The sequence below is a fragment of the Nematolebias whitei genome, chromosome 19 (genome assembly GCF_014905685.2).
Source record: "Nematolebias whitei isolate Nwh7 chromosome 19, NemWhi1, whole genome shotgun sequence".
NCBI classification, from domain to species: Eukaryota; Metazoa; Chordata; class Actinopteri; order Cyprinodontiformes; family Rivulidae; genus Nematolebias; species Nematolebias whitei.
In genome coordinates, this window is record NC_056516.1 from 23,516,178 (window position 1) to 23,525,760 (window position 9,583).

Below are 9,583 nucleotides of genomic sequence, written 5' to 3' on the forward strand. Positions count from 1 at the left end.
CCCTTGTAGTTAAAACAGCAAAACACAGGATGTTGAGTCTCCAAGCTGCAGTCCTCCCCCCTCACTCCCCCCCCCCAGAACTCAAAGCAGAGAAAACAGCAGCAAAGCAGAGGAGGGAAAAGTTGATGACGGGCCTTCGGCGCGAACACAGGCCCCGTGGCTTGGAGCTGAAGTCGTATGTACAGATGCTGGTGTTTCAAGAGCAGAAACAGATTCAGTCCACTTTTCTCAAACGGGACACAAACACAGGAAGTGCACAGAGAGCGGGGCACCGTTAGGCCCGTCGCTTTTCGAAAAAGACTCGGGTTTGGGGCACAAGACAGCGGAGTGATCGGGGCGAAGAGAACTTGGCGGCTGGTTTAGCATCAGAGCTGGGCGTCGACAGAGAAGAGAAAACAGCTGTTTGTTTTGCAATGCAGGGAACAGAAACGGAAAGGCTCGGTAAAGTACTGCATGTGTCACACAGGGACGGAAACGAGATGAGGAAAGAGGTCCGTCTGTCCGTGAGCGTCTGGCATTCATCTGTCAGCTCCTCTTGACCATCCCTCCTTCCAGCGCAGAGTCCTCCTGTGTTGATGGTTAGGTAGTGATCGAATCTGCGCATGCGTTTCTGTGTGTGTGTGTGCGTGTTTCGTGTATGTACATGCTTCAGTCTGTGGGTTGATCTTGATTGTCAGTGCTGGAGAATTAAAGCTCGACTGTCCAAAGCTGGCAGCTAAATTCTCACCCTTCATCTCTCACAAAGAAGTCTCCTTAAAAAATATGTTTGCAACTCTGTAAAAGTTCACACCTAAAAAAAAAACAAAAAACACACACACAGACACACAAAGGACAGGCAGTTAGATAAGAAAAATTATATTTTTAAGTTATTTAAAAACATACTTTCCCATTAATTTAGTGCAAATGGATGTTCTTTTTTTTTTTACAACCTTACAGATTTACACATTTGTTGCATTTTTTATTGTTCTATCCAAATTCTAAAATTTGTTCAACATATATGATAAAGTGGAGACCATTACATTTATTTTGAGATTATTTATTTTTTCATTAAAAGGCTATGAAGTACAATTCTGTAACACAGAGATCCCCTTTGTTTAGACATAGCTATAAAAATAGGATAATCAAAACTAAATATCATTAAATAATTTATTAAGAATCCTTTGCAGGGTTTCTCATTTCTTAATGTTGGGAACTTTAAAAAAAAAATTTTTTAACAAGCTTTCTGGTCCAGATTGATCTTAGTGTCATTTCTTCAAAGAACTTCGTCAGATGTTTTGAGCTTTCCAAGTTTTTCTTCTTCTTGAGGTTTAAAAATGATCTGCTTGTGAAGAACCTGCTACACTTGATCCTGTAAAGTCTTTTTCATGGTCGTTTTGGAAAATGATATTTCACGTCTTGTGCAAGGCTTTTTTCTTTACTTTTTTTAGAAATCCATCGCTGCTTTTAGGGTGGAAGCCCAAGCATTTTGATGTTTCACCAAACTGTTGACTTTGTTTCTCTTTATGTCCGAGGAGGATTTGTTCTGATTTTTGCAATCTGTTTCACTTATATTAAAAGTTACATGTTGTGTGTTCACCGCAAGCTATCTAATACCACTGGAGAAACCAGCTCCATTTATATATATATATATATATATATTTTTTTTTTTTATAAACATAAGAAAATGCCAAAGATTTAGCTAAGACCTATCCATCAAACAGCTTCTGATTCAATTGTTTGATTACTTTAAAGTAGAGATGCACGATATTATCGACATAGTATCGGTATCAGCCAATATTAGCGATAAAGTTAAATATCGGACATCTGTCATTCCATCAAAATGACTCACCGATACAAAAGACACTGTTTATATATATATATATATATATATATATATATATATATATGTGTGTGTGTAAGGCGCTGTTTTTGTATGACAACCCAGTGACAAGGATGTATACAGCACCAGCACGTTATGACATCACGCGCACCGTTGGGTTTAGATTTATGAAAATGTACAAATGTGCACTGTTCGAGTGTTGTCATTGTGTTAGACAGAGTAAATGTCATGAAATTTGACATTAAACATAATCCAATTTGCAGTGTTACATCATTTTCAGACCCTTTTTGACATCTGCATTTGGTAGCAGGCCAAACTGACAACGACCATGCAGAATAATGTAGTATTTTAATTACACAGCAGAGAAAGCTATGTAGTCGCTGTAAGTAGATCTAGGGGGGAAAATAATTGGTATTGGTATCACTAATCGACCAAATAAGTTTTAACATTTCGGCATATCGGCCAAAAATCTAATATTGTGCATCCCTACTTTAAAGCATCTAAGAAACATTTTTCATTTAAAAAAGAGCTGTAATCCCAAAACCTCTTCTAAATTTGGATATAAATCCCAGATTATTGGTGAAAGTCTGCACAAAGGCACAAAATATGAACTAGAAATGTTTGCAACAGGGTTTACATTGAAGGCACCATAAAACACAGCTTTACAGACTTGGTGAAACGTTCCAATAATCTCTTTATGGTCTGTTTTATATGGTAAATAAAACAGATTTATATCACTGTTTTTTGCTTCTAACAGCATCTATATTGTTTCTGATTAGCATTACCTATTTACAGCCATTTATGCAGTGGTAAAATTTAATTGGCAAAAGCTCGAGCCCTCAGCCGTCTGCTTTATGTTACAGGCTTAAACTTAGGAGTCACTTTTAAACCTGTGTTGATCTTTATTGGTCATTTTTTTGTTCCTAGGGTCATTTAAATTCCTCTCAGTTTGTCCAGAGGGTTAAAATTAAGATCATCAAACGATCATCTCGTGTTGATATGAGCGTTAAATGAACTCACCTGCTGTTACAGGCTGGTGACGCTGAAGCTCTCATCACTTGCTGGATCCAGAAGCTGACACAGCACCCCGCCGCTCTGAGCCGTCTGGGAGGGGTAGCGGTGTCCCATCCCATGGTATTGCTGGGGTAGGGAGTAGCCACTTGTGTCCTCCTGGTGGGGAGAGCAGTCCAGTGGGGGTTTGGGGTACGGGGAGTGAGGCAAGGGACACTGTCGAAGGCCCGTGCTCATGGCGTGAGGGGTCAGGTCCCGCTTGTGGGGCGTCATGGCGGAGGGAGGGCTGCGCTCCTCGTACAGCACCGGTGTGGAGTGCAGACTGAGGCCGGGGTTGGAGTGTGTGTGGGAGGGGAGGTGTGTGCTGTTGGAGTGGGGGAGAAGGCTGCTCTGCAAGTGTGAGGGGGTGTTGCTCAGGTTTGCGAGGGGCTGCGTGCTGTGATGCTGCGTGTCGACAGCGGTCATGTGAGTGTGTGCGTTTGCAGTTTGGTTTGACAGGGGGTTCATATTTCTGTGGGGACTCGTGTGGGGGTTGCTGTGGGGGTGTCCAGCTGTATTCGAGTGAGGGCTGGGGCTGCCACTGTGCGACGTCTGTCCGTACCAAAAGGGAGAGCCGCAGTAGCTGGGAGAGTCGTACTGCGAGAACTGGGGGTCTTTCTGGGGGGGGCGGTGCGAGGGACTGAGCGCTGTGGCGCAGTGGGGAGTTAAACGTGGTGAGGGGGAGCAGGATGGGGAGAAGGTCCGGGAGGGGAGGAGGTGGTATGACTGAGGAGGAGGAGGAGGCGTTGGCTTGGGAGGGTAAGGGGGAGAAGAGACACTCGGTGAGAGGGAAGAGGAGGAGTCACCAGGGTACAAGGCTGGATATCGCTCCTCAGAGGAAGGTGTGGAGGGGTGGGCTGAGTAAGGGGAGGGGTACTCACAGGTGTCCTGGAGGTAGCTGGAAGGTGGACCAGGATTAGGTGTGGCCAAAGGAGAGAGGCTGCTGCTGTCCCCGCTGTAATAATCCAGCCCCTCCTGGAACAACCCAGCCCCCTCTGGACCTCCAGCAGACACTACTGGTCCCACTCCTGATGCAGAGGCCGCCTTGCCCCTTCCTTTGGACCCCGGCGGACGCTCCCGTTGACAGGGAGACAGACCCCCTCGACCACCTCTGGAGCCTCTGCCCCGTCCTCCAACCCCTCCCCGCTTAGGTCCAGCAGCAGGTGTTGGGGAGGGACTGGATGGGGAATCGGAGTGTAAAGCAGAGCCGCCTTCCTTTTCTAACTGCGGTTCAGTCCGTTTTCTGCGACCCCGGCCGGGTTTGCTGGTCCCCCCGCCTTGGAATAAAACATCCTGGCTCCAGTTGTACGACGGCCCAGAGGCACTCTCGTGCCAGTCCATCATCAGTTTCTCCAGGCTGGACAGACTAGACTGACCCCCCCCTCCTGGAACAAACCCAGGCTCACTCTGTTTATAGGTTCCACCTGCGGAGCCGGGTCCACTGACGGGGGCTGCAGAACCAAGATGTGAGGAGTCAGAAGAGGATTCTGATAGACTTTCGGGAAAGGGCTGCCGCTTAGCCTTCTGGGGGGTGTAGTTTGAAATGTCCAAGATGTCTTTGGACTCATTGGAGCCATATTCACCGTATCCATGATACTGAGAGCCGAAGCTGTCGGACGGCCAACCACCATAAGCTTGTCTGAGAAAAACACACAAACAGCACATGAGCAAGAATAAAGCACGTCACTCTCACTCTCTCTCTGCACCTCAACTAATCAGTAATATGTACACGTGTGTGTCTGTTAGCAAAATATTTTATGAACCAGTGGATGGATTTTAATAAACTTTCAGAAAGTAGTCATTGGAAGTACATCCACATTTTGGAGTCAGCTTTATGCATATGGCTGCTATAGCTGAGCAGCCTTAGCAAACACAAAAATGGCTATAATTGTCAGTTTTACATTTATTGAGCTAGTTTGGTGTCGTCATAGCTGAGTCATCCCTAAAAGATTGTGCAAGAACTTTTCAATTAACTGTTGCAACCATGAATATTTTGATCACAATCTGTGACCAAAATATCTGAAGAAACACTGAAGGGGTTGTAGGGAAACCTCCAGAAAAATATCATTACACGTACAGCTGAGATGAACGTCATAGCCAACTGATCTAAGAAAATATAAAAACAGCTAGTACCCCTGTCAATTTTACAGACCTCGAGCTAAAACGTGATGTGACATTAGCTTAGAGTCATCCCCAACACATGCGCTAACGGATTACATAAGAGCCACCTATATCGGGTGAAATCGAGCATGAATTTATTTTCCAGCTATGAGCAAAACAGCTACTCAAGCAATCATTTTTAAACATATAATGATAGTTTAAAACTTTTGCATGAAAGGCGGTGAGCGGCATGCATCATTTCAAGGAATGCTTGCTCTTTTCATTTAAATGGTTGTTTTGTCCGCTGAGTCATTTTTCTGGCAACAGACCCATTTACCTGCAGCTCCACTGATTGGAGTTGAACTGCTTGTAACCTTCTGGAGCAGAGGAGCTGAAGGTGCTGCTTCTGGGCACGGACATGTACCCTCCTCCAGGAGATGTTGGTCCAGTTGAATCCCCCCTCGCCATGGAGGAATGACTTCCTGCAGGATATCCCCCGTAGCCTCTCTTGGCTGCTGTCTGGTAGCTAGAATATGCTATCTGATTAACAGGCATGCCTTTACCACCACTTTGAGCAGATCCGTATGAATAGCTGCAGTCTGATGACCTCTGTGGAGCTGCAGGAGAAGAGCAGGAGTAGCCAGTGGAGTAGTGACCATAAGAGGACGGATGGGGGGAGCTAGGTGAGTGTAAGAGGGACGGAGGGGTGGATTTGGGATAGGCAGAAGTTGTAGGAGATGTTTGGGCCAGGCTGCTATAGCTATACGGAGGTCTCGATGAGGAGCAGTGTGCCTGTGCCGAAGCCTCCAGCCCCGCACTCGCTCCTTTAGAGCTCCACTTGGGGAATGGGGGAGACCAGCTGTGACTGGCAGCTGAGCTAGATGGCTCAAAACCAGCACTGGTTGAAGATTTGCGGGAGCCCGACTGCGAGGAGATGTCCAGTAAGTCTGAGGAGTCATCCGAATCCAGCAGGGATCGAAAATAACCAGCAAAAAGACTTTGTGAGTCCTCGCCGACTGGCCCCATCCCTTTACTCCCCCCTAGACTACTGTATGCCCCTCCTCGTCCAAGCTCACAACTGGAGAAGCCACCCTTTGAAGACCCACAGAGTAGATACCCACCCAAACCTTTCCCTTTATCCATCGCCCCCTCCTCCCCCCAGCCACCTGCCCCGTTGGGCCATTCTTCCTCCATGGACATTCCACCCCCTTTACAAGCACCGTTTTTTCTCATGCGTCTCCTTTTGACTATTTTCTCACCCCCGGGCTCTGTTCCCACCATCCCCCCTCCCCTACCCACCCCTCCACCCACGCCCTTTCGCCTTTTCCTAGGTAATCCATGCTGAGACAGGAGGTTCAGCTTCCGCTTTTTTCCGATAGACTCAAAGAAGTCACTGAAAGTGCTCTTATTGCACACGCTGCCCATAACGCCCCCTGCTGCTCCCCCCCCTCTGCCGGGGCCCCCTCCTCTGCCACCTCTGGGGCGTCTAAACCCAGTGAGCCTGTGAAGCAGGGTGGATATTCCAGGGTTTTCCAAGGACGCTTGAAAGCTTTCTGGCTCACTGGGCGTCCAGCAGCGAGGAGGAGAGCAGCGGCCAGTGGCAGGAGGCTGGCGGTTCAAAAACGCCAGCTTGGAGAGAACATCCCCGTATTCGGTTTTCACATCATTTGTATCGTTAACATAGGACGGATATGGACATGGGAGTTTAGTCCGACGTCGCCTGCGAGGCTTTTTGGGCTGATCTTCAGCAGTGCCAATCGTTCCAGCGTTTGCAGGCTCGCACTGTATTCCTGGTAAAGGCTGTTTCGGTGGTCGTCCCCGTCTGCGTTTGAGAATCACAGGGAGCTCTCCAGGAGGGAACATCACCATAACACTTTTCCCATTGTTCTTCATTCGGAGCAGGGCGGTCGGCTCACGAATTGGCTCAGGGCCCTCCAGATTGCCGTCGTTACTTTTCTCTGGCGCTATGACGGTCTCCAAATTAGAAATTTTGTAGCTCTTCTGTCGGCGGCTGAGGCTGACGGGAATGCGAGGCACCTTAACGACAATCCTCCGTACCTGTCAGGCAAAGAAAACATAATTTGGTGCTAGAAATTGTTAAACCATACTTTTATCCAAAGTTTTAAAAAAGTATTTACAGTGATATGTTACTGTTATTTAACTTACACCAATATAACGCCCTCGTCTGCTGTTATTTGGAGGGCACACGCCCAACGCTGCATCAGGTTCTTCCTTCATGGCCATTAAAGACGTGGGGAGAGCGGATGCAAATGGAAGAGGAGGGTTAACGAGATTGCGGAGGGCTTGGGCTGCCTGACGCTGCTTCAATATGCTCTTAGGAGCTGCTTTGTGAACAGGTTTTAATAATGGCTTACACCTGGATTTAGGTCCAGGTCTGTGTCCAAGCCTGGGTCCAGGTTTAGGTAGAGCTTTAGGAGCAGGCTTAGGAGTGGTTAGAGCAGGAGCCATGTCTGTATGACAGGTAGGTGTGGGGGGAGTAGCCTCCACAGATAAACGCTCCTCTTTATCACAGACTGCAACTTCCTCCTCTTTAACCCTCCAGATCTTCTCCTCTAGTATTTCCTCCTCCTCTCCCCCTCTCTCCCTTCCCGCCCTTTTGTCTCCATCCTCAAGGCTTCGGTGCAGGCGGGAGGATTTGCGCAGGTGACAGGGGAAGCGAGGACGCCCAGAGCTGCGGAGTGCATACTTTCTTTCTGTCTCCACAGGTAGAGGGCAGGAGTCCGTGTTTGGATCTGAACCAGTCGGGACCGGACAGAACGACGAGTCTGTCTCCACTGTGGCGACCGGAGCCGCCAGCTGATTGGTGGAGACAGGATGATTGCCGAGTGCCAAAGACAAGCACTGAGGTGAAGTTGAGTTTATGACCTCTGGTGCGAGAGATTTTGGGAGTTCTGTTTCTATAAAACCAGACTGAGTGGTTATGTCTGTGTGTTCACAGTTGTCCACATGTGCATGTGAAAAAGTTTTTGCACGCACATCTGGGTCTATGTGTGTTTGCATGTTTCTAAGCGTCTCAGCAGTCATAGGCGTGTCAGAGTGCTTCCACAGGTGGCTGCTACCCCCCAGCCTTCTCTGTAGATGGACGCCGTTGGCCAGGGCAGATGAAGAGGTGGGCAAGACGCATTCGAAGGTCACTTGTGCCAGTCCATCATGAGCAGGATACTGGAACCCGCCTGGGAGCGTGAGCTCCTGCGCCCAGAACTTATGCCCTTCAAGCTCTTCAGGCCCCGTCACGCAGCACCTCTCTGCTTGAGTCTCACTGTAACCCACTGGAGCCCCAGTTTGGCCTGAATGAAGACGATCTGACAAGCCACTCATTCAGCGGACAGTTTTGCTGGTGGCGGAGCAAGAAGCAGAGGGGTGCTTTCAGCTGTTTGCAAAGGATTCTTTGGGGTCGTCTGCAAACCTGAGAGAGCAGAAGATTCAAACACCTAAAAACAGAAATGAAAAACACTAATCACTAAAACAGCAAGGCATTAATATTAATGTCAACATCTCCACCTACATTTAATACATTTAATGTACACGTTTCCTAATATAACACTAATTAACGTACTATATATATTTATATGTACAATCAAACTTTTGCAGCACAGATGGAGTCGTACTTGTGTCAACATATCTGGCAACACGCCACAAATCTACTCCCTAATGCACCCTCCATCCATTAAGCGTGCCACCCACACACGAGCATTACAAAATTAGATCACATTTACCATTCATATCCTGCTCAGTGTGCTGCTCTGACCAAACAGTTGTGGCGCTGATTTTGATTCTGAGTTGAGCCTGACTCGGTCTGCCTGACTGGCTCTGTTCTGCAGGGGATCATTGGGTCATCAATACTGCAGTGGAGAGCTCATATACTTCTCTATCTTCCCTCTGCCTCTGTCTGTTGCCCATGGTCGCTACACCGAGAGAAGGAAAGACACAAGGACAGAGACGGGGACTGAGTTGAAGAACGCAAGAAGGGACATGTGGGGAAGGTAGGAGCAGAGACAAAAAGAGAATAAGAGATTAGTACGTGATGTCACAGCACAAACTGGGCCAGACTCGAATCAGTATTTTGGAAATAGCTGCACCATCTCACACTAGACAAATCTTTTGGAGGATGACTTGCAGTATAAATCATTTGGGCTGAGCTGCAGCTTCATTTCTGTGTTTTCCAGAGAAATTTAAGGCATTTTAAACAGTCCTCACAGTTCAAGCACACATGCAAAGTTATAGTTCGGTAAAACAATACAGATGCGTTGCAAAGGGTGCAACAAGGAAAAAAAAAGTGTGAACAGTCACTGCCACCAGGGGGAAGCAGAGCGGCGGTGAAAATAGAGGTGTTGGGAAGATTGAGAGATGAAGGTGACACAAAGACAGGAATGATGGAGAAATCATGGAGGCCCAGAGAAGATGAGACGTGCAAAGACATGGACAGCCGTGCTACGAAACCTGGACCACATGTGCCTGAATTCAACGCGCGTGACTGTGTGCCAGTCAAAAACAAATGCAAGCGTGCTTGCCACATTTGCGAGCAGACACGCACGCTGCTGTTGGCTCCAACACTGTAGCACACACACACACCACATTCAACACAATTATGTC

General features: G+C 47.5%; 1 protein-coding gene across 1 annotated transcript; it reads right to left on the reverse strand.

Annotated features, from left to right (window-relative positions):
• Nucleotides 1-307: 307 nt before the first annotated feature.
• On the reverse strand, nucleotides 308-8,375 carry ahdc1 (AT hook, DNA binding motif, containing 1). The gene is made up of 4 exons (XM_037692744.1): nucleotides 7,136-8,375; nucleotides 5,307-7,027; nucleotides 2,840-4,508; nucleotides 308-790 (listed from the first exon to the last, which is right to left on the reverse strand). The coding sequence occupies exons 1-3, from the start codon at nucleotides 8,306-8,308 to the stop codon at nucleotides 2,846-2,848; spliced, it is 4,557 nt and encodes a 1,518-aa protein (XP_037548672.1). The 5' UTR covers nucleotides 8,309-8,375; the 3' UTR covers nucleotides 308-790; nucleotides 2,840-2,845.
• Between the last annotated feature and the right edge of the window lie 1,208 nt (nucleotides 8,376-9,583).